The sequence below is a fragment of the Brachionichthys hirsutus genome, chromosome 6 (genome assembly GCF_040956055.1).
Source record: "Brachionichthys hirsutus isolate HB-005 chromosome 6, CSIRO-AGI_Bhir_v1, whole genome shotgun sequence".
Taxonomy (NCBI): Eukaryota; Metazoa; Chordata; class Actinopteri; order Lophiiformes; family Brachionichthyidae; genus Brachionichthys; species Brachionichthys hirsutus.
The window spans coordinates 12,928,212-12,952,466 of record NC_090902.1 but is presented as its reverse complement, the minus strand read 5'-3'; the positions used below and the strand labels follow the sequence as shown (position 1 = coordinate 12,952,466).

At 45.9% G+C, this 24,255-nt stretch overlaps 2 protein-coding genes and 1 non-coding gene across 6 annotated transcripts; all 3 read left to right on the top strand.

The window, feature by feature from the left end:
• The first annotated feature begins 169 nt into the window (after window positions 1-169).
• ap1ar (adaptor related protein complex 1 associated regulatory protein) lies at window positions 170-8,792 on the top strand. Its single transcript, XM_068740290.1, has 10 exons — window positions 170-287; window positions 1,524-1,572; window positions 1,658-1,684; window positions 2,177-2,202; window positions 2,288-2,384; window positions 2,567-2,665; window positions 3,877-3,938; window positions 4,330-4,403; window positions 5,571-5,693; window positions 6,778-8,792. The coding sequence occupies exons 1-10, from the start codon at window positions 217-219 to the stop codon at window positions 7,050-7,052; spliced, it is 903 nt and encodes a 300-aa protein (XP_068596391.1). The 5' UTR covers window positions 170-216; the 3' UTR covers window positions 7,053-8,792.
• A 7,157-nt stretch (window positions 8,793-15,949) lies between these two features.
• smad5 (SMAD family member 5) lies at window positions 15,950-21,269 on the top strand. 4 transcript variants are annotated; one of them, XM_068740826.1, is made up of 6 exons: window positions 15,950-16,429; window positions 17,675-17,968; window positions 19,053-19,150; window positions 19,641-19,902; window positions 19,985-20,241; window positions 20,331-21,269. In XM_068740826.1, the coding sequence occupies exons 1-6, from the start codon at window positions 16,027-16,029 to the stop codon at window positions 20,472-20,474; spliced, it is 1,458 nt and encodes a 485-aa protein (XP_068596927.1). In that variant the 5' UTR covers window positions 15,950-16,026; the 3' UTR covers window positions 20,475-21,269. The 4 variants fall into 4 exon arrangements, with proteins under 4 accessions (XP_068596927.1, XP_068596929.1, XP_068596928.1 ...); XM_068740828.1 differs by having other exon boundaries at window positions 19,053-19,157; window positions 19,681-19,902; XM_068740827.1 differs by having other exon boundaries at window positions 15,951-16,429; window positions 19,053-19,160; window positions 19,681-19,902.
• Window positions 21,270-22,336: 1,067 nt separating this feature from the next.
• trnaf-gaa (transfer RNA phenylalanine (anticodon GAA)) lies at window positions 22,337-22,409 on the top strand. Its single transcript has one exon. It is a non-coding gene; the product is annotated as a tRNA-Phe (tRNA).
• Window positions 22,410-24,255: the final 1,846 nt, after the last annotated feature.

The window sequence follows — 24,255 nt, the reverse complement described above, 5'->3', positions numbered from 1 at the left end:
TTTACACGCTCCAGACCGATAGGTGGCGGTAATGCATCTTTAAACAGGTTTACCATCCGCCATTAAAACTAAAAGAAGACTTCTGTGTGCTGCTGTGCTGACGTCCAACCAGGAGGACGAGGAAGTTGGAGCGCGACAGACGGGAGATGTACCCACCGACACCGGAGCACCAGCGGCTGAGAGGCGGCGAGATAAGAGGAACATTGTGACAATGCGATGGGAAACTGTTGGGCCTACTGTGCCGGCCTCTTCCGGAGAGAAGCCAGCAGGATCCAGAGAGGAGGCGGGTGAGTCGAGGGCTAGCTAGGTGAGCTAGCTAGGTGAGCTAGCTAGCATGGCCTCACCGGTGTATCCAGTTAGCTAAAAGTGGGCTAGTAGCCAGTTTGGTCACAACACTGTGAGTGTTTTCCCACAGCGCTTTGTGTTTGTTGCTAGCGATGTAGCCGGGAGATGACATTCAGGCATTAAGCTTCTTGCTTCGAAATGGGCCGGTCTCTGTTGGGGGGGGGGGGGGCTGACCCGCTGCCGGTTCGGGTTACCGCTGTACGGAAACAAGACCCCACCCCGACGGTCAACAGTCTGATGTGTGTTTTAGCTCGTCATTCTCGTGATGACCGGAGAGTGAGACGAATACTTATACTTGTTGATCCACATATTTTGTCTCGATGGGTAGTTTTATATACTATTTGGTTACCATATGTTTATATTCAAGCTCATTCGTGTGATTGTAGTTATAATGTAGTTCCGTAAGAATGGCAAAGTGGAACTTTATTTTTAATGTAAATGTAACTATTTTATGTGAGATGTCTCTCATCCAAATTCTTGATGCAATTTCTATTTTGTGCACAGCATTTATTTTAAACGCATCTTAAAGGGACATTAATGGGCAACGTAGATAATAAATTATTTGTCATAGAAGATGCCTTGACTGTGGACAGTCTTGAGGTCACCAAAAATGATGGACACTTCCAATGATGGACGGCTTAGAGACAGTGTCTCTGAGGAAGAGACAGGAGGCGGAGCTAGAAGTGGAGGAGATGAAGATGCTGAGGTTCTCCTTGGGAGTGACCAGGTTGGACAGGATTAGAAATGAGACAATAAGAGGGACAGTGAAGGTTAGACGTTTTGGAGACAAGGTCAGGGAGACCAGACTTTTATGGTTTGGACATGTCCAGAGGAGAGACAGGGACTATATCGGTAGAAGGATGCTGAGGATGGAGCTGCCAGGGAACAGGACTAGAGGTCGACCCAGGAGAAGATACATGGACGTAGTGAGGGAGGACATGAGAGTGGCTGGTGGTGGGGAGGACGATGCAAAGGACAGGGTGAAGTGGAGAACGTTGACTTGCCGTAGCGACGCCTTACGGGACAAGCAGAAAGTCCAGTAGTCGTGGTTGCATCGTGTGAGCATAGTTAAGCAGCATTTCATCACACTGGTTAACATCTTAACATCATCTCAGCCGCATGTCTAACAACCTTTAACAGGCTTTAGATGATTGTTCTTGTTCTCTTTGTTCATTCAGGTCAAAATACTTCAGAAGCACGACCACCGGAGAACATTATACAATAGAGGTGGGACTCGTGCGTTTTGTGTGTGCCTGAATAGAGACCGCTCGGTGCATTCTTATACGTCTAACTGTGACTATTCCTTTTGCAGTTTGAGAATCTGGTCGAGAGTGATGAGGTGAGTATCCTTGTCCCCTGTTATGTATATGAAACAAGGAAATGAAAGGAAAATATTGTGAATGAGTTTTACCCTGTACCAATGACATTTTAATTCAATTCCAACGACGTCTCAAGAGACGTCAATTAGGTTTGAAATTGAATTCTGCCTCTCTTCAATGGCCTCTAACTCCAGAATGAAAAATTGTAGAAACGCCACCCCCCCCCCCCCATGATCTTTCATTTGGTAGGTTTGGTCGTCATAATACATCATATTCTGTGGGTCGTAAAAAATAGGGCAAAATGAGTGAATACTGCTGCCATTGAATGAGTAAATATACACACTCAGTCATTATTCGCTGTACTTTTTACGTCCATGTTTGTGTTCTCGCCATCCAGCACTGCTAGGAGTTGTACTGCATAACGGTCGGGGGCGTAGCGTAGCTCCAGAACGGAGCCGTTGACTTTCGCGGTGCAGCTCAGCACTGTTACCATGTTCTGTCTCTTCTTTCAGGCTGAGAGTCCACAGCCCTGCTCAAAGTAAGAGACCTGATGCGAATCTGAAACGCATCCAAACGGAGAAAATGCTTTTTTTGACGCGTGTATGTTACCGTCCTTTCATTAGGCCCATCAGCCAGGAGGAGATCCAGCACCTCAAAGAGCGCCACTACGCCGCCATCACCGACAAGCAGATGCTGATCGACCAGCGGCTACGAGCGGAGGTCAGACACAAGTGAACTGTTTTCCTTCCGCATGCTAACGGGCCAGGCAGTTTCATTTTATGTTAAAAAAAAAAAAAAAAAACGATTTTTCTTATTTTTAATTTGCTGCGTTGTTTTTTTTTTTTTCTTTCTGTTTTGTAATTTTCTGTTCTGTTTGTTTCATTTTGTTACGTCTGCTTCAGTTAGAGGCACAAGAGGAGAAGTTAAAGCTAGAAGAGGAGGCTAGAAACGCAGCCCAGCGTGAGGCCGCCAGGCTGGCACGTGAACACAAATTGAAAGAGGTGAGGCGGCACCGAGCGCTGCCCTCTGCCACTCTGACTGGGACGGTTTCTCTAACCTACTGGCTGTGAGCTTCCTAATAGGTCAAGCCCACAGCTTGTGTTGTCTTGAGTGGACATAGTGACGTTTCTTTTCCGACTCATAAACCTATCTTCATTATTCGATGAGGGATTATCGTTGCCTGAAGTTTATTTACCTGACAAACAACTCGTCAGTTCTTGATCAGCCTTTTTAAAAACTCACAGCTGCGACAGGACAGAGCGCTCTCAGTGTTTTCGGCACTTTATGGAAATCAAGTAAAAACGCATTGCATTTGGGTGCAAATACCAAAACCCAGAAAATTATGCATAATAGCGTAGAGCAGGGGTCCCCAAACTTTTTCCTGTGAGGGCCACATAACTCTTCCCTTCTCTGATGGAGGGCCGGGGAAAAGTGTGACGATGGCAGGGGGGCCTAAACATTTATTGTTTTTCAAACGGCCACCAAATAACCTTTTCTTCACAGAAGAAAAAAAGTCAGGAAATAAATAATAACACTATTAATAAAATAAATAATAACTAAATAAACCTTTCCGGGTTCGTCATGGAACATTACCTTTCTGGTCGTATGTGATCATCATTAAAATTGTCCCAAACGAAAGGAAGGATGCTTTTCTTCAGAATATTAATATATTCTCCACTATCAATATTATTTTTAGGAAACAAAAAATTGAATTAATGACCCCTCTTAAATGCACCGAATACCGTTATTGATCCCCCACCAGCTACTCGTGTTGTATGGAAAGGAAAATATATATATTTCTTTTTTTGGTCTGGTATTGTTCAGGGGGCCGGGCTGTAGTTTGGGGGCCCCTGGCGTAAAGACTAAAGCGCCAGTATACGTAGAGCAGGCGATGAGCAAGCAGTGAAATGAGGCAGAGCTGCAGCCCCTGTAATAAGTATATTGAATAAGTAATCTCATTACTTATACCTGGCATTTACACTCGCACTCATCAACCTGAGAGGTTGAGTCCGAAAGGCAAAGGTCTGTTGGAGAGAAACGATTATTCATTTAAACTGTTTGACATCCGGCTGCTTTCTCCTCTGGTGTTGCTTTCGCTTTATTGATTTGTTTCCTTGGCCAATACATAAACTCAAAGTTTTCTAAGTTCTTGCTTGTACTTTTGTTGCTGTAAAATATATATATATTTTTAATGTGGCTTTATTGTTAATAGCAGCCTGCCCAGAGGAGATGGCGCAAAGCAGATGGCCCCGGCAGTGAAACGCAGCAAAACCGGTGAGTGGCTGAGGGTCATTGGACGACAGCGTTGCTGTTTAGCACGGGAGAAGCTCCAACGGGGAGCTTTAGCACAGTTAGCCATGCAGGAGTGCTGCAGCCATTTAAAGAGATATTACCTATTTTCTCTTAGTGCAAGCTTTATGTTAATGATGTGAAAACACTATGATCTAGCAGTACGCAGGCTGCAGAGCAGATTTTATAGCACTACTATAGCACCGCTGCGCTAATTGCCAATTAGCTGCATGCACACAACGCTGCACTCATCAGCAGCTGGGTTTACCTGACGGAGCTTTGTTATGGGTGTGATTCAGGCCCCGTTGAGTTTCGTGTCCACGGCATGGATGAGTTTTCTCACAGCTCTGTGCTTGCGGTGATTCTTGTGTTCCAGACAAACCTCTGGAGAAGATTCTGATCTTTGCTTCCAAAACATAAAAGCCCAGCCTGAGGCTTTCAGGAGTAGCAGTAAGTAGAACACGCATAATACAGTAACACGTCGACATGCGAGCGTGTTCCGAGACACGAGCAAACCTGCGAGCAACACTTTGCTTTGAGACACGAGTAACTTCCGGGTTCTGCCGGGGGGGGGGGCGGTACGGTACGTAACACTTTACACAGTATTTGTACCTTTACACGTACCCTTACATGAACGTAGACATAATAGTTCTCGGCCATTAAGCGTCAGCGTCTGAAAGCGTGCTCACTCACTCGTATCTCAGATTTATACTCGCTTCTCGAAGCAAACTTTTGCTTGCATGTTTGACATACAGTAGTCCCTCTAGATGCGGTTCATCTTCCACGACCTCGCTGCTTCGCAGAGTTTTTTAATGCAATTTTTGCACTTGAACGCGCATTGAAGCGGCGCAAGGACGAAGAGGCGTGGTTGGAGGAACTGTGAAATACGCGCGAGTCGCTATTGATCATTTCTCATGTGTTCAACCTGGTAGGTTGATCATTAAAATTAAATTCGTTATTTCTAGAAGCTATCATGTTTATTTGTTAAGCGTTTGTTTTATAGCGCTCTTATTCTCTGTGTAAAAAGAGGCTTTTATTTTGTAGGAGCACAAACGTCACGTCCCTTTTGGGTTTTGTTTCTTCCTGTTTATACATGTAGCCGCTGCCGTTCCGCTGTGCTAAGCTATCCAATAAAGCAGCATGAGAGGCTAAAGACAGCACGAGTAGAATATTTGTTCTTCTGCACTCCAAGCGGCTCTTTCCTCGACCTGCAGGCCTTAACATTATTAACAGGAAAACGTTTAATGTACGTACTATATATTTTTATTTCTCAAACAAATGTTTAGTTCTGAAAAGGTTTTGATCTTTGGTTTCATTCTATAATACTGAAACAATCTATTTAGATTAATGCCTGACTGATAAATGTGTATAAAGTGTGTGGTGAGGGGTTTTACAGCCTTAAAACATTTATGTACATGTATAATAATTGTAAAAAAAAATAAAGATTACTACATTGCGGATTTCACTTATTGCGGGTTGTTTTTAGAACGTAACCCCCGCGGAAAATGAGGGACTACTGTGTATATATATATATAAACACACACATACACTCTTACAGGTGTTAATCAATTCAGACTGTCCTGGTGCAGGTTGTCAGAGATGGCTCTATTTTTCCAGGACTACCCTCTGATGCAAACGTGGTGACTCCCAACACAGAGTGTAGCTGGGACTTCACAACCAAGACCCGCTCCACCAATGACGACGGGACGTCCCTGGATCTCGAGTGGGAGGACGAGGAAGGTCAGAGTTGCGTTCTTGTTCGCTCTAGCAAGCCGCCAAACCTTCTCGTAACCGACTGATGGAACTTTGATCGCTGCCGCTTCCTCTGCCTCGGAACCACGGCCTCAGTTATTAATCTGTTATACGCAGTCTGTAGGAATAACAGCTATGAAGCGTGTCGCAGCGTCAGGATCGATGACACCGAGCAGTAGAATCACATTTCTATTTTTATGCACAGTCAGAACTTCAGTGCAGATTCTCAGGAGACCTTCTTTTAGCCCGACTGACTGAGAGGCAACTCTCCTAAAATGGGAGAAGAATTAAAAACAACTATTTGTCACATCTTGCCTCCTCCCCTTTCTGTAAATTGTGTTACTCTGACGGCGTTGCGTAACATGTGAGGTACGTACTCGCTCGCAGCTCCGCTCGTCGTAGCAGCGACTCCTTGTCGCTAAACGCACTTTTATTTTTCGGTTGCTCCGAATCGTCATTAAACAAGTACGCCTTTAAGTGAGGGCCGGCTGTATATTGAAATCTGGTGATCAAAGTAACCCTTATTTGATTTGAATGAATGAATATATTTATTAGATAGAATGTTAGAGTACAAGTACAGTCACACAGTAGCATGTATTACAGTACAAATAAAGTCAAACATCCTGTCTAAGAGGAGCATTTCAAAAAAGCCCTTGCGGTCTTGTTTCCGTTGAAAGTCCTTCGTACATAAATCATCCACAATTAACAATACAAATTTAACAATACAAATACAAATAAAACCAATATTCAATAACTCAATTGATGCAACGTAACATTAGAAAAATAAAAATAAAATGATTTTACACCGCCGATGCAAACTAACAATTAATCTAAAATAAATTACACCACTGATGCACAATGACAATGAATGACAATAGATTACATAAATTACAATAAATTACTAAGGCAATTAATATGTGCAACGTATTTACATTTAAATGTAAAGAGTGCAGGGGTAAACGTTGTGTTGCGCGTTGTTCATCGTTAGCGTCGTCTCGTTTCACTGACTAGCCGTTTCTCCACTTCGGCGGCGTCTGCTCTAGGAATCAAAGCTCATCTTCTTGTGTCGCAGGAATCAATCGCGCACTTCCGGCCTGGGAGAGGTCACGGACAGAGGAAGACATCCTGTGCGCGGCCCTGAGGCCCGGAGGCAAGCAGGCGAACAGCGGGCCGACCTCGGCATCTGAGGATTCCGGCGCTCTGGAGTGGGAGAATGACTTTGTGAGTACCCATCCAGAGGACGACTCAGAGGCAGCGGAATTTGATGGTTTTGTGAATCCCGTCTTGGACACGCCCCCTGGAGACGCCTCAGACACCAGCCTCAGGTTGGACAACCAGGACAGATAGTGTCCAGCGCCAAAGGAGACAATTGTTGAGTTCTCGTCGTGTCGAAGCTTTCCGCCTAATGAAATGGAACTGTACCGACGCACTCTTCATATTCTGTAAAATGAGGCTGATGCTGCAAGAATAATGTTGATCACCTCTGCGCGAGTGTGGAGATGTTCCTGTCTGACGCTCATCCTATCGGTGCCTTCATTTGCCAAAGTAGCCAACCGGCGTGTGCACAGTTTCCACTCGTGAGTGGATTAGTGAACGCTTATTTTCCAAGCACGTCGGTCAGAAGGTGACGAACTACTCTGAAACCTTTTGCAGCTCCTAAATAATAATTACGCCGCTCCTGGCGCTATCGATCTGCTTTAGACGCCGCGTCATTATCCTGACTGATGGAGATGGAAACGCTTCCCTGGTTGCAGGGCGGGTGTGTCATGGAGTGCAACATCAGTTAGTCCGTACCTGTCATTTCAAAGCACCTTCATTCATTTAAAAGCCGCAGTGCAGGTGTGACCAGCTGCAACTCTGTGGCCAGTGCCTTCATCAGCGGCAGGGCCGAGAACGTCTCGGCATGTTTGCGTGACATCACACGGAAGAATATTTTTAAAAAATGGCCCTCCGGCTCTCCTTTATTTAGCCTCTGCCCTGCAGCTGTGCTTTTAATTTATTGCATGGTGGTAAAAAGGAATATACAACAATATAACCGCTGGCTCCATGTTTGCGACTGGGATCAGGATGTGCGGGCGATGAAAGGGTTTTTACCATCACTTCATTATATTGTAATGGACAAACAGGTAAACCTGAGACAACGGGCATCAATTTAACCCTCGTCCAGGCTCAAAGCAGCTTTAGTGTCTGATTAAATGTTAAAACCGTCAGAAAAAGAAACAAGAAAACAATAATAAGGTATCTTACACCTGAAAACACTCCAAGTTTCCAAGTGTGCACATTCCCATGCGTGAACAACGTCTAAGATTAACACATTAGAAATAGAGTGAGTCGAGTTTTGACCTGTGAGGAAGACGGGGACAAACCAGCAGTCACTTTCTCTACGCCAGGATCATCATGACGGGCCTCATTCAGAGACCGTGGTGCTGATTATTCTGCATGGAGGTGCGTGTTGTGCGCAAAACCCAACCGATGGGGAGAAGGAAAATGATGAATCTGGTATCAATAATTGCTTTTGACATTCAGGACAACAGTTGTTGAATGTAGGAAGTATTTGGAACATCAGGTGATCGTGTTCACTAAAACACACCAAAAAATAATTGTACTCTTGAGTTTTAATTTAATTTGATGTGAAATGTACTCTGGATTAAAAAATATTCATTTGATTGTTGGTACTGAAAGCAATATTTAATGAGAGTAAAAAAGAAAAAGTCTGCGAACATGAGTCTGTGGCGTGTAATTTGTCGTGTTCCTACCAAATGCTGCTGTGCACATTTTTTTAGCTCCCGCGTGCTGCATTTTTATAAGCGTCACACAGTTGAGCACGAATCGAGGCGAAGGTGTTTTGTTATTGATTGTTGACTCGAGCAGATCAACTGCAAGTTCTCTGTTTGCTCCAGTCTGTGTTTGTAATGTGAGCATTAGCAGCCCGGGCTAACGGTCAAAACCTGAAAACAAGGTGTCGGTTGATGTGATAACATGATCTCTGAATAATCACTGTAGTTTTCTGTATAAACACTGCAATTTAACATTCCTTGTCACACTGAGCCTGAGAATGGAAAAAATAAAAAAAATACAGAAAATGCATTGGGATTGATGTGTGGACGTATCTTGATTGATCAGAAGACGATCTGTTGTATTTGTTGCTCAGACCTGATTGGAAATTAAAGATGTCTTGTCATATCTGCTGAAGCGAATATGAATGTGGTATATTTAAATACGTCCGGTACTACAAATTACTACTGCACACCAGGATGGCTTTTATTTTTGATCATTTAGCACAGGGAGACAGTTATGTTAGTTGCTAACGGGTTATTATATGTGAGTGGAATGTCCTGTGTCTGCTTGCCATCACTGTTCAATGTGAATATTTAATTAGGCTGATGTAAACGGAGCTGCATTGCAGCAAACCGCTCTGTTATAATAATAGCATCTATTCGCTTCCACTGGATTATAATGGAGTCAACGTTTCTGCGTTTATCAGAGGCTATTGACATTTTTTAGTTGGTAAGACACGGAAAGATATTCAGGAGATTTAAAAGACAAGGGACGTAAAAATGTACCTCCGTTAGCACAGGCACCAAATCTTGTGCTCTACTTGTATCACCAAGGAAACGACAAAAGCAGGGCGCGTTCAATCATTTGATTTTTGACGAGTACTTAAATGGATGGATTATAAATTGCTACGCAATGTTTCCTGACGACGCGTTTGCCTGAATGTGGCATTAAGGTTGTTCAATATCTTTTTTTTTTAGGGAACTGTGTGCAAAGAAACTTTTTTTAAACATATCAAATCTGCACATTGTCTTGACTTTTCTTCATTAGTCCCGTGTGAGCACTCTAAAGTTAATCAGTTAAAGGTAATATTTGCCCTCTTTTAACACTCCTTGTTAGAATATACGCCGTGGCGCACACGCAAAAGGCATTTTTGTCTGTGTGACGTTAATTTAATCTGTCGGACAAATTAACTTCCACTCGGCGTAGATCCTGACCTGGAGTCTCGTAAAGATACTTATCAACGGGCCGCTTCCCTTGCCAGTCAGAACACAGAATAAATACCATGGTCTACAAGGTCCACATTCAGAATTGCTAAAAGAAAACTAGAAACATGTCAGATTGAGAACTTATTGGTTAATTAACTAAAAAAATAGCAGCAATTTCATTTCAAACTTAGAGCATTCTGTGAAGCGTCCAGTTGTGGGATTATTGCACTGTACTTTACAATAGCACCCAGCATACTGACCCTTATGACATCACCATAGCAACACAACAGCAGTACAAATGGATTGAAATTAGAAAATCTAATTCCGACCCGTGGAATGGTTTGGTGTATTATTTGTAACGTAGTGATATTAATATACTATGTTCATTTGATTTCATTATAACCTCATTTTGAAGTGCTGCTTAACCACATTAAAGAAAATGTCATCTCAGTGTTCTTCAAACCTGCTGTATGTCAACCATGTAGAAGCAAAGCTTTAGAAAATCCTCTGAAGAGCCAAAATTAAAAACCTTTTTTTTTTTTCAATAAACAGTCATGGTTTGATCAGCTTTCACCCCACAGAGAATACATGGGTGCATACTCTAGTCTACACAGACTGTACTATAATGTGTTTTCTTAATACTTATTTATCATTGTCATTTTTTAAAACGGGAGTAGAGTAATCAATTTTTTTTTTGTGTCTATATGATTTTTATTTTGTTGTCTCCTAAAACAATGTGTAAATCAAACCTAGTTTAAATTGACAAGATGGCATGAAAGCGATTAATTAATAGATGTATATTTCACTGCATGGGCTATATGATGATTAAAGCAAATAAATCATAATAGGTTTCACTATTTTTATTTTAGTGAGGTGTTTAATATATAGAGCGATGATAGTCCGAGTTATTGTTTTAAATCAAATTAAGAGGACCTTTAATGCACAATTCCAGAATTTTCACGATGGCTTTGTGAATCTATAAAATGCAGCTATTTAAATTAAATCGAATTAATGAACTGTGCCAGAGAAGTGGGAGGTAAATCCATTCCTAATGCGGGTTCGGGTTGCCCTCGAGCGGATCAGCATCAGCTCAGCGGAGGGGTTCCCCACCAGGGCAGCGGCTCCGCGGCTGACGGAATGGCTGCGGAATAGTAATTAGTATGTTTAATTAAGTTCGACCGAATTAACGGCGCAGCGAGCGGCTCGCAAAGGACAACAATACACAAGCGACCGCAGAGCTGCCGTCCAGACTGAGCGGAGCCACCGACTTGTGAGACGTTTCGAAGCCGCAGCACGACCCACGGTAAGAATTCCAGCCTCATCCGCCGAAGCATCAAACAAACAAAAAAAAAAACGTCCTGCAAAGTTGTGTGTTAGTGTTGTTGCACGCGCAACCGTGGAACTATTTATCTCATGTTAAGGCGGTTGTAATCCAGCTCTTTAACCGTCAAGCTTTGAAAAGAAACTCAATGTTCAAAGCGAGCACTAGTTTGTTAGGAGTGCGGAGCGATACGCACTCCGCCTCGCTACTCTACTTCTGGTGCACGATCCGGAGGACATGGTGCGGGGGGACTGCGGCAGGAATGGTCTGAAAAAGAGGTAAAAGGGCTTCGAGAGCGGTCGAATAATCGCATGAACGTCGTAAGGAGACTCGCGGCCATTGTTGGAAGGTATGCGACGATTAAAGGCGGTAATTGTTTGAATAAGAAGTGAGCTACATCATTAGCGGGGGCTGCGGGCTCGCTGGTGCGCTTTCCCTTAGAGGGCTGGGCTAGCAGCTAGCATAGCTTTAGCCTCGGCTGCGAGAAGTTCAAAAACTTTCTGGAATGGAGGCAGGGAAGGAAGGGTGAAGTAAGTCTCGGATAATTACCGGGCGTAAAATTAATTCAAGTAAAAACAGATTATCGGGTATGTTATGTACTACTGATACATTTAAGTGATGTTTCATGAGGCGCTAGACTAAAAGTTTAAACTAAATATGTTGCGTTCTCACAACCTCGGCTAAGCTAGTTAGCGTGCTATCGAGGTTTCATACACTGTACTAGCTTGCTACTTAGCAGTTAGCTAATGCCACTGAAATGCTACGTTACTCTTTTCGCGAGTACTTTATAAGTACTTTATTTATTTCTCTACCGGGTGGTTATTTGGTGTTAGGTTAGTGGCGTCTTCATGAATGTCTGGGCGGGGGTGCGTAACGTTAAACTCGGGAAGTCCTGCTCTTGGAAATGTTAAACATTTTAGAGTACATTTTGTTTCGTTTGATCGTGGGAGTCTTTTGGTTTTTAGACGTTGGGAAAGAGAGAATAAATAAACTTGGGCACTAGTTCCACCGAAGTGCTTACAGACTCACTTTGTTGGCTACTTTCGCGTTGCATTTGAATTGCTCTATTTTTGGGGCCACATTTCTTTTTGACATTTACAATGACGGGCTGTGAGAGAGGAATTCTGAGTATCGTTGTCTTGGGTCAAATAGCCTTTTTTTTTAAAACTAGAAAAACGAGCAAATGCCACAAAGCAGCTCATTCCCATCCTAATTGGATTCACACTGTCCACATTGTGATCTGGATCAGCACCAAAAGGTTCTAAGTTGTTCTTGGTGTCTTTATACACCAATCTGGAAAAGTGCATTGCAGTGGATGTGTGTTTATAACTGACTGTTGAATCCCTAAATGGGGATTTTGGTGTTAATATGTAATATTTTTTCCTCATTCTGGATCAGATCCGGGAGATATTTTGCACGGTAGATGCCTTTATGACTGATTTGATTCTGGGACATATTATGAAAAAACTCACCTTTCCCATGTTTCTACACTGTTGTGGTGATTTTGGGTCCATAACCCCAAAACGGCTAAATAAACCATCCAGTCAATCCTTTTGTAGTTTGTGTAGGTCTGTAATCGCATCCGCTGTGACATCACGCGGGCAAAGGTGCACGAGATGTGCGTGCACGTGCGTGCGTCCCTGTGTCTGCGCTCTCTTAACCGTCATGGTGATGAGGAAGTTCTCTGTTTACCGGTCGATCTCCTACCCTCACCTGGGGTCGCGAGCTTTGGGTAGTGACCAGAAGAACAAGGTTGCACGTAAAAGTGGCTGACATGAGCTTCCTCAGTAGGGAGACAGCGGGACGCTCCCTCAGAGCGTGGACATCTCCGCTCCTCTTGGGCTGCTGGCCCCCCGACGCGACCCGACCCTGGATAAGCGGTTTGAAGATGGATGGATGGAGGATTCAAAGCATTTTTATTCCATCCTGAGTTTATTTGCCGATCATTGCGCCGTGTGTGGTTGTCTCCTGCATGAGTCGAAGAGCAGAGTGGATAAAGTTAATTTTTTGTGGTGATGTTCGGGTGAAAAATTGCCATTTCTTTGTATTGTGTGCTAAAAACTTGGCCTCCACGGGTTACCATGGTAGCGTTTGTGCGCTCGCTAGGAACATACTTTTGCTTCCGGGTTTAGAGCGTTTCTGTTTTGAGGCAGAAATGAGGGACGCTGTCCTGCAGCATCTGTTTGCTATTTTGACCAAAGACTGGCACAGATATTTCACACGAGTGCCTGGAAACTACTTTCACTTGTGGAAAAAGATTATATTATATCACCTTTTAATAAAAAAAGTGTGTATGTATATATATCAAGGTGAGATGGGTCTTGGTGTAACTTGGATCCCATCTTCAGATTTAAAAAATAAATCAAGATTCATCCAGCAGCTTTTCCGTAATCCTGCTAACAGGCAGAGCTAGGCTAACGTAGTCAAAAACATAACCTCCTTGATGAATATACTAATGTGTGAACTATTAACATTTAAATATACTTCTGAGTATCCTCTTTTTATCATCGGCATGCTTGAATAGCAAGGCTGTGGTCTTGTAATGTGACAGTCTGGAGACTTTGTTTAGGCTGAAATTTACACCACACAAATTACGTAGGTCATACTTATTGTTGCAAACTCACATGCTCATAAATGATGAGGAAACACTGCACATGTCTCTGTAAGAAGGAGCCCCCTCTAGTTATCGATGACGTGAAGCCTTATCCAAACTGTCATGACTGATTTGACTCAACCAGGAGGTCTCAGTTTGAACCGTTTGAAGTGCCTTCATCTGTGGGGTTGATATTTCAAATGTGAATCAACTGTTACAGTTGTGTATTTTACGTAGATGTAGTACATGTACATCATACAGTGTGTTACGACCTTCACAGTGTTGCTCATCTTCACCACTGAGCTGATTAGTCACTGGAAAAACACTTGGCTCCATTATATTTCTGACTGATTTGGTCCTGTGGAAGCAGCTGTGTGTGTGTGTGTGTGTGTGTGTGTGTGCGCGCTGGTGAATGACGATGTTTACAGGCTGTTTTTCAGTGGGTATGTTCTACTTTGAAAGCATTTTCTTCATGTTCATCTTCCTGTAGAACAATGAACCGTGTGCTGTTGGACAGCTGTGTGCTGGACGGGAGGGACGGTGGCAGAGACGGGACGAGGGAGGAAGCTGCTCTTTGTGGTCACATCCTTTTTAACCTGAACAGCTGCTGTTCCCGCTCTGGCTGTTTGCTTGGGCTGTACTATGTGGGCAGAGCCTGTACATGTATATCAATGAGATGGGCTGAAAAACACTATCATCGGGATGAGACGTTTGTAGATGGTCATCGAAGAGTTACTGATCCTACATACGTTTGGACGTTGATGAGTCAGTATTATGTGGTTTCTGGCTTACTGTATGGTAAACATTTTATATTATATCTGTATATAGATTTTTCTATAGGTATTATCTACAATGACATTGTAATTGCATTTAAAACCGTGTTTGAGCTAACACTGAGTTTGTCACTCGCTTCACAAAATACAGGTGGTCGGCAACTAGTGACCACAATTGGTTCCGAGGGATAGGTCGTGCACAGCCCATGTTAAACTACCGTAAGTGTATTAATCTGCGTCTTGATGCTCTAAATGAGGATTAGAAAGAAGACCGTTTCCTTTTGGCAGAAATCGTGGGTGAAACCGCAGAAACGGTCACACGCTTGATTCGCTCGCTTCCCGGCATGTTGTAAACTGACCGGTGCGGTCGTAGAGCCGAACTCTCTCGGGTTGACGACAGTCATAGAATCGTCGCGCTCAAGCTTGATGATCACATTTTGGTAACCTAGTTAGGCAAGTATTCACTCATTCACTGCCATTGATGTCAGCTGGAATCCAAATGTTCACTACGTCCATGTATCTTCTCCTGGGTCGTCCTCTAGCCCTGTTCCCTGGCAGTTCCATCCTCAGCATCCTTCTACCAATATAGTCCCCGTCTCTCCTCTGGACATGTCCAAACCATCAAAGTCTGGCCTCTCTGGCCTCATCTCCAAAACGTCTAAACTCTTTTTGCAGTATTTAAACGTGTTCACTTAAATACCAAGTGCTTTAGTTGTCCGTTATGTCTAATTGTACCCATCTATGAGTCAGCGCTGTGTGGGGCACACGCAAAGCTTCTGGCATGAAGCAGCAGCAGTTCGGTTTGATCTCTGTCCTCGTCCATCACGGCTCAGCTGTGCGACGTCCAGCCTGTAGGTAGATGGCGTCCGTTCCCAACTGCGATGAAGTCCCTCAAAAAACCATCCGCAGTGGATAGGAAAGCCTCCTTGGTGTCCCACGATTCGCTACGCAGTGAGAAATGTTCATGAATGGCGACAAAGCTTCAAGTTTTGATTGAAGACGTTTCACCTCATCTAAGAGGCCTCTTCAGTTCTGAGACCAGTAGAGCGGTAAGATGCTTCTATGCCTGTTGGAGCAGAACACAAAGAAGGCAATCGGGCTCCCCGGGAGCATCAGCATTTCCTTCATGAATGCTAATGCTCCCCGGCATTCGTGAGTTTTCACCTTTCGCCGTTTACGTAAAGCCAGAGAAACGAGTGTTTCTGATCCCTGCATGAATCTCCTGTTTTACAGACGGCTGGTGGAGATGAACGCCGATTGCGCCTGGCTGTGAAACGCTAGGAGTTGTCGTTGGGCAGGAGGGGCGTCCTTATTCCGGAGCTTGTGAACTTGCATCGGTGGAAGTCCTGAAGTCTCCCTCCATCGGTGCTGATGACCCAAGTCCGGACAGCTTGCTGCAGGGCCTTTCCTGAGCAGCAGCAGCTGCGTCCTGCTTGCTGACTCCCTCCCTCCCTCCCTCCCCTGCTTCCTGTCCTTGGTCAGGCGAGCTAAAGCCTCCCCTCCCCTGCCCCACCCCTCATCTCATGCGCTCTCACTCTAAAGTGGTCTCATTCAGACTGTTTTAGGGGTTGTCAGTGAGGGGCTTTTGGGTTCTACGCGGTTCCGCTGGAGTTGACGTGGACCGCCGCCGAAGTCCTCCTCCGTATTAAGGATGACCTCCATGTCAAGTCTCTTTTCCTTTACCAGCCCTGCAGTCAAGCGTTTGCTTGGCTGGAAGCAGGGAGACGAGGAGGAGAAATGGGCAGAAAAGGCAGTGGATGCGTTGGTGAAAAAGCTGAAAAAGAAGAAAGGTGCCATGGAAGATCTGGAAAAGGCTCTGAGCTGCCCCGGGCAGCCCAGCAAGTGTGTCACCATTCCGAGATCGCTGGACGGCCGGCTGCAGGTTTCCCACAGGAAAGGTCTGCCTCATGTAATCTACTGCAGAGTGTGGCGCTGGCCAGACCTCCAGTCCCACCATGAGCTCAAGCCCCTGGAGGTGTGCGAGTACCCGTTTGGTTCCAAGCAGAAGGAGGTCTGCATCAACCCGTATCACTACAAGCGGGTGGAGAGCCCCGGTAGGTACTCAGAGATGTGCTCGCCTTCAGGCGACTTGTTTGTCTTCAATACTGTTGTAATCAAATTACAGACTCGTATCCTCAGGTGTAGCTACTTTTCCAAACTTTTTTCATTTCCCCTGAAAAGGTAGACGAGGAAAGTAATTACTGAATATAAATTCTATCGCTTTAAACACGCAAAACGGCAGCAAATAGGAGACCGGTTTGTTCAGCGTGGAGCCAGGAGTCTCATCACGTTGGCCTGTTCCACCCTCCCCTCCGTGGCACAGAGGATCGATATCGGCAGCTCCTCCGGCCGTTTATTGGATTATAATGCGGAGGGCTCTCCAGAGGGGGTGTGGCATCAGAGAGCAGCTCCCTAAATGCATAAAGCACTCAGCGTTAAACTGCAGCGCACTCGGATCGCATGCACGTGCACACTCGGAGCACGTGCACGCTCACGGATGATCTTGAGGGACTGCCTTCCTGACACTAGATTTTTATTCTGTTATTCTCTCCTTTATGTAGAGTACGGATCGCGTGTCGGTGAGGAGATGCTGCATGTCTGACGCCTATCGTCATTCAGGAGATGAAGAGCAAGGCTCTAGGAACGCTCTCCTTATGACAAAGTTAAACATTTTGATAAACCTTTATGGTCATAAATTTACCAGGCTCTGAAAACACTTTTGAGCAAAGCAGAATTGTTTGGCGTTGAGCTCTGATATGAACCCCCCCCCCCCCCCCCCCCCCTTCAGCTGTGAGCATTTGTTATATACATTTAACACAATTTTTTCTTAAACTTCAGTCTTCAGTGAAATAAGACATTTGAAGATAGAAGCTCGTGATTGAATACTTTTCATCCATGACGGTGATGTTTTATAGGTCGGATGTTGACGGAAGAAATTGTTGACTGCATCAACGTTTGCAAGTGTACGAAACCTGCTGCTAGCTAGCAGCTAGGATGCTAATAGTCCCCTATGTAGAGTGTGTGATTTACACACTGGCTGGTCATTGGAATAGAAGCGTTGTCTAAACTGTGCGCGTCCACGCTCTCCTCTCCGTCTACGACTCATCCCAAGGGGAAACGCTAGCGGGGCTTCGTTTTCCGGCATTGGCTGCATTAATGGGAAGGATACATTAACAACGAAAAGCTTTTAAGCACCAAAAAAAAGGCCATCTTTAAAATACTTCTACCTTTCTTGCCCTGACAATGTCCCTTATTAATGTCCAGCCCGTTCTGTCCTCTGTCTGTGTCCCATGATGCAGTGCTTCCTCCTGTCCTGGTACCGCGACACAGCGAGTTCAACCCACAACATAGCCTACTGGTACAGTTCCGCAACCTCACTCACAACGAGCCACACATGCCCCTGAACGCCACCTTCCCAGAGTCCTTCCAGCAGCCGCACAGTGGGGGCGGCGGCAGCGGCGGAGGGGGCGGGGGCGGGGGCGGGTCCTTTCCCATCTCGCCGAACTCGCCGTATCCTCCTTCTCCAGCCAGCAGCGGTACCTATCCAAGCTCCCCCGCCAGCTCCGGGCCCTCCAGTCCATTCCAGCTTCCAGGTATGCCAGGTTTACTCGTGGACCCGACCCGACCCGGGGCCCGGCCCCAAACGATTGTGTTTCTGTCGATTGTCGCTGTCATGTAGCCGATGACGGGCCGTTATTAATAATCAACTTCTGGAGAGTTGAGCTTCCTGCACTCAAAGACCTCAGAAAAGTGATTTTTATTTTCAAGAAAGTAATTCTTCCCCCTCCCTCCCTTTCCATCGCTGCCTAAAATGTTCTCCCTTGAGATCCCTGACGAAGAAAGGGAGGTGGAGCTGAGCTGGTTGGCTCCCTGTGCTGCTACCTCGTTCCACCTTTTAGTAATTCTGACAGACGGTTGTATTTGCGGTGTTGCTTAAGGTCAAGCAACAGCAGATGTTAAAGAGAAAGTAACGACACGGAACAACGTTCTGTTTTGTACTTACAATATGCCACCAGTCGTGATGTGCTTCATCGCTGTGCAATGGAAATGTCGTTAATAAAACGTGTCCATAAATCGACCAGATGAGAGCGGAGGAGCTTCCGAACGGTGTCTGCTGGAGGCCGTCGGGCCGGTGAGCGCCCCAGACTCGGTGTCTCACTGGCACCGGCCTGACACAGAACAGATGCAGCACAAATGAAATAAAACTTCACCGAGACGCTGCTTTCTGCGTCGTCTACGCTGTCGTCCTACATCAAACGACATCAAAGGGATTGCTGTGACTGGATGATATTTGTGTTCCAGTTTGCTGTTCTGTGCATTTTAAAGATTTTGGTGCTCCGTCCTGCTGCGGTCCGGAGACGCCAAAGGATGCAAATTAAGAGTCGACTGTTTGTGCTGAAAAGTTCTGCTCAATAAGACGAGCATCAGGATTGTGTAGACGTTGTCTGTCTCGGAGCGTCTCGGCATTGTGTTTTCCTCTGCCGGCTCGGGGAGCTCATGTTGCCGCTCTGTAGGGAATGGTGTAGCGTGTGGCTTCATGAGTGTCATGTTTGTGAAATGCGACACCATTTCTGGGGTACGCGTCCTGTGATGTGTGTGTGTGTGTGTGTGTGTGAGAGACTACTTACCAGCAGTGACAACTGGTCTCGTCCCCGCTAACTGTCCTTAATGTTTCAGCGGACACCCCCCCCCCAGCCTACATGCCTCCTGATGAGCAGCTGGGCCAGGAGAGCCAGTCCATGGAAACCAGCAGCAGCCTGGTGGCTCCCAGCATGGCCAGAGGTGGTGAGGGGCACGCGGTCCGCGCAACGCCAATACGTTGTGTATTTTAATTTGTGTGTGTGTGTGTGTGTGTGTGTGTGTGTGTGTGTGTGTCCGCACCGAGGAGAAAGGTTTTAAAATTTAGCACAAATTTCTACAATTTGAAATTCCGAGTAGCTTTGATCTCAAAGACATTATTGGCTGTTGAATTCACGCGCAAGTGACGACGGCATTTCCACCCGTGGAGCTTTACACCCCGGAGGTCAGAAACGAGTATTTTGTTCCAGAAGTATGTCCCCTCATTGTTTAATTCTTGGCGCCCGTCATCCGATCCAATGGGAAGCTGCCACAGTGGCGTTAGAAATGTTTGCTTGTTGCATTGAGACGCTTGAGCAAGGTGCTAAAAACCATGAGCTAACACCGCTCATGCTACGGGTCACATTTCCTGACTGGGTTTTACACAACAGGGTTTCTGTGAAACATCTGGACCGGTTTCTTTGTGAGGTTACTGAAATGAATGACACTTGGCTGTTCCGTGTTCCAGATGTGCAGCCGGTGGAGTATGAAGAGCCGAGTCACTGGTGCTCCATCGTCTACTACGAACTCAACAACCGCGTGGGCGAGGCCTACCACGCCTCGTCGACCAGCGTGCTCGTCGACGGATTCACCGACCCGTCGAACAACAAGAATCGCTTCTGCCTCGGACTGCTGTCCAACGTCAACCGCAACTCCACCATCGAGAACACCCGCAGACACATCGGCAAAGGTAGCGCCGGCGAGGAGGAGGAGGAGGCGGAGGCGGGTCCCTCCGGAGGTCCTGACCAGCCGCTGTCTTTTGGCTTTTACAGGGGTCCACCTGTACTACGTGGGAGGGGAGGTTTACGCCGAGTGCCTCAGCGACACCAGCATTTTCGTCCAGAGTCGGAACTGTAATTACCACCACGGCTTCCACCCCACCACCGTCTGCAAGATCCCCAGCGGCTGCAGCCTGAAGATCTTCAACAACCAGGAGTTCGCGCAGCTCCTGGCCCAATCGGTGAACCACGGCTTTGAGGCGGTTTACGAGCTCACCAAGATGTGCACCATCAGGATGAGCTTCGTCAAGGTGAGGGGGCGGGGGGGCGGCGGCGGCGGGGGGGGCTTTGTTTCTACTCGTTTTAACCACACTGATTGTTGCTTGGCTTGCATCCGCAGGGCTGGGGAGCAGAGTACCACAGACAGGATGTCACCAGCACCCCCTGCTGGATCGAGGTTCACCTGCACGGACCCCTCCAGTGGCTGGACAAGGTGTTGACACAAATGGGGTCGCCCCTCAACCCAATCTCCTCGGTGTCCTAATCGTGGGGGAGCTTCGGAGAGATCCTTTCAACTTTTTTGTTTTCTTTCGTGTTGCTTTTTTTTTTTTGTCACTCCCTTTCAGCATTTTGTAATTTAAGGTGGTCTTAATGGCTGGACTGTTTACACTTACGTTTGGAGAAAGGTTGAAATCCAACAGCGTTTGTAATCAATAATTGAAACGGTAACACTACACCCAGTAAAAGGTGCCACCGAGGGCTCTATTATCGAGCTAGAATTTGTCAATGTTGACTTTTGCATTGATTTTGTAACTTTTTTTCATGTTTTTATTCTCTGTACGTGTAGTTTTTAACGACGCGGAGCCGTTGCGTTACTCTGCCTTATGTCCAACAAATTGGAATGTTATTGAACGTTTTTGTTACCTTGCTGTCTCCGTGTCAGACATTTACAAAGACATGTTTACCATTCGGCTCAGACATAACGGAGCGTTCTTCCTACGGTCTCCTCCTGCTAGAAATGAAATGAGCTACTGCCTTTAGGAGAAGGTCGTGTCCGCCGGACCTGACGTGGGAGATCGATCACTGAAGAGTTTATAACACGCCATAAGCTAACGCTATCGTGAATGTTACATCTGTTGCAATAGAAGTAGTGATTTATGATGTAACCAGAATACGAACGTTATCACTGCTGATTCTTTGTACGCTCCGGTTCTGTTAGGAGTGACTGCGTTTTCCTGTATTAACAATATTGTGGAGTCATATTTCAATTTGGAGCTGGTAGCAATGAATTATCACGTCAATAGATCGCTCAAATAAACAGGTTATTTGGTAACGTTGATTATTCTGTTTTTGGTTGTTCTTTTGGTGTCAAATAATACTGAACTATCATTCATTCATCTTCCTGAACCGCTTTGGACCGTTACCGGGTTGTGCTGGAGCCTGTCCCGGCATTCAACGGGCGAGAGTACACACCCTGGACAAGCCGCTAGTTTATCGCACGGCCACACACACACACACACACACACACTCGCAGCTGTGGACAACTTAGCATAACCGATTCACCTAATATGCATGTTTTTGGGGGCGGGAGGAAACCGGAGAGAACCCACGCAGACACGGGGAGAACATGCGAACATGCAAGTTGGATTCAAGCCCGTGACCTCCTTGCTGTGAGGCAACAGCGCTTACCACTGCGCCACCGTGTATGCTAAACTAATCTGAGGCACCTTCCTTCGGGATTTGGGTCTGGACTCTGAAGGGATCGGAGGGGACTTTGCTCATCAATACACCGAAGATCTGCGCGTGGAAACGGCGGCGGTCCTGATGCTGAGGTGAATGTAAACGTCCTTTAAGGATTCGGGAAATATAAATGTAATCATTAAAGAAACGAGTGCTTCTGATAGACGCTGGCCCGTCAGCCAAGTTTCCCAAATACTCTTCGGTACAAGCTTGCGCCGTCAACAAAAAGCTGTTTCTACAATGTACACATTACTAGATCACCTTCAACTGTTTGAAGGTGAACAGATGTGGGATTCCCCCATTAGTATCCTCGCCGTGACGGATGTTGACAGTAGTCACGCTGTGAGGGTTCTTTCATTCTATGTAGCATTTCTTTTAATTTTTCACCTTTCCAGATCAACTCGCAGCATCCGAAGCAACACCAAGGTCTGGTACTTTTTCTGTTGTATTTTTAAGGTACCGGTAATTCATAATTTTGATGGGGGGGGGGGGCAATTTACACACAGCATAAAGCTTAATATGGAGGACAAAGTGACAGTCTTTGCTGATGCAAATATAAGATGTACCTTTTTGGACACGTCATCTCCTTTATTCAACTATTCCACTTCCTCTAAGATGGAGTTCTCTCGTCGACTGAGATTTCTCAAGTCCACGAAGCAAAGGTGTGCCGAAATAGCTCAGTTGGGAGAGCGTTAGACTGAAGATCTAAAGGTCCCTGGTTCGATCCCGGGTTTCGGCAGTGAACCATGTTTTTTGTGTTCGTACTCACAAAGAGCAAAAGGAGAATCAACTGCACTTCTTCAGATCTAATATTTATTAAACGTACTTTTGGGGAGCGGAAAGTCGCAACATTGTGTTGCATTTATCATTGGTTGAAAGTTCTGCTGCTTTCACACCGTGGTTTCTCAAGGGAACCGAACTTTCTGAGCAGCGTCACGTGGGTTGAAAGGGGCGCTCGTCGATTGGACAGAGTAGAAGCGGAAGTCCCTCCCCCCTCGACCCCGTAGAAACGCCGGTCAGCAGCATGGAGCGTCATTGGAAGCTGGCTGCTTTGGGGATGTTATTTCACTCGTTTCAAACGCGCACGGCTCTGCAAGCGGTGCAACATGGCCGCCTGCTAATGCAGCGAGGAATGACGCTTCTAATGGCGTCACGATTCAAAGAGAGGCGGCGCCGGAGGAGGAGACTGAGGAGACTGTTTACGGACTACGGGTTGTTGTTGCTGCTCCACAAACGGCGGGCGAGGTACGTAACCTCTGTAAAAGGTACGTAACCTCATTAAAAGTTACGTAACCTCATTAAAAGTTACGTAGCCGCATTAAAAGTTATGTAAACGCTTCCTGTTCCGTCATCTTTTTAGTCCACCCCCTGAAGGCGGGGCTTCGCCCCGGCCAATCTTAGACCCCTGTTTGTCCGTGTAATGTGACGTCACTAATGAGACGTTCATTAAAATCAGTCATAGCAAGACGTAAATAAATGTGGCGCTTTCCTAGTGCAGCGTCGGCGTGTAATCGCGTTGTGGAATTCCATTTAGTATGGAAATTCCCTTAATTTGTGCTATGCTAGCTAGCATCTGCTAAAGCCAGCGGTCACGTGATGCCGTCGACGGTAACTTTCACGTAAATAGAGATGCAGAAACGAGCTTTTATTACAAATACAGATTATATACATTTTATTTTGGCACAGAAAACATGATTTTAGTAAACCAACAGAAAATAATTTGTTTAATTTGTTTAAATTATCCATTTAATGTATTTTAGTCTTTGGGTTCATTTGAATGAGAGCCTACCTTCTGATGTATTAGCATTTCTCATTCTTAACACTTTATTAGATAAGCCTATTTTAATGTCGAGTGGAATTCCGAGTTGATTGATTTGCGTTTCCCTCCAGTGTCATTCTTCCTTCCTTCCTTGACGCATGGACGGCAGGAGGGTTTATTAACATTTCACTTCTACTTCTGGTACAATATGTGTTTATCTAATGTGCTTTACCTCGACAGGAGCATCTGGGCCAATCCGCGTCCCCGTAGTTGGTGGCAGCACATCACTGAAAACTGGACCGACACAGACTGGCAGCTCAACTTCAGGATGAAAAGGGCGACCTTTCGGCGCCTCTGTAACGTCCTGCAGCCGAGTCTGTCACGCCAGAGTACGAGATACAGACACCCCGTCCCGGTAGACCTGCGGGTGGCGATATGTCTGTGGCGTTTGGCAACCAATCTGGAGTACAGATCCATCTCGCATTTGTTCGGCGTTGGGATGTCCACTGCTTGTAAAATTACTCAAGAGGTGGTGACGGCCGTAAACCGAGAAATGAAACGCCACTACATCAAGACCCCATCTGGCGTGGAGCTACGGGCGATTGTCCAGGGCCACCGGGATGAATGGAGGTTCCCACAGGTGGCGGGCGCGATAGCCGGGACCCACATCGGCATCCTGGCGCCGGCAGAGCACCCTGCAGATTATTACAACGGGAAAGGATTCTACTCGATCCTGTTGCAGGCTGTCGTCGACCACAACTTGAGATTTTGGGACGTCAGTGTGGGCTGGCCAGGTAAAGTCCACGGTGCCAGAGTTTTTGCAAAC

Coding starts and splice junctions, on each gene's coding strand:
- ap1ar (XM_068740290.1), top strand. CDS start 217: ATGGGAAACTGTTGGGCCTACTGTGCCGGCCTCTTCCGGAGAGAAGCC. Junction 2,666..3,876: donor GTGAACACAAATTGAAAGAG/GTGAGGCGGCAC, acceptor TATTGTTAATAG/CAGCCTGCCCAGAGGAGATG. Junction 4,404..5,570: donor TGAGGCTTTCAGGAGTAGCA/GTAAGTAGAACA, acceptor CTATTTTTCCAG/GACTACCCTCTGATGCAAAC.
- smad5 (XM_068740826.1), top strand. CDS start 16,027: ATGACCTCCATGTCAAGTCTCTTTTCCTTTACCAGCCCTGCAGTCAAG. Junction 16,430..17,674: donor CAAGCGGGTGGAGAGCCCCG/GTAGGTACTCAG, acceptor CCCATGATGCAG/TGCTTCCTCCTGTCCTGGTA. Junction 19,151..19,640: donor GCCTGGTGGCTCCCAGCATG/GCCAGAGGTGGT, acceptor TTTCTTTGTGAG/GTTACTGAAATGAATGACAC.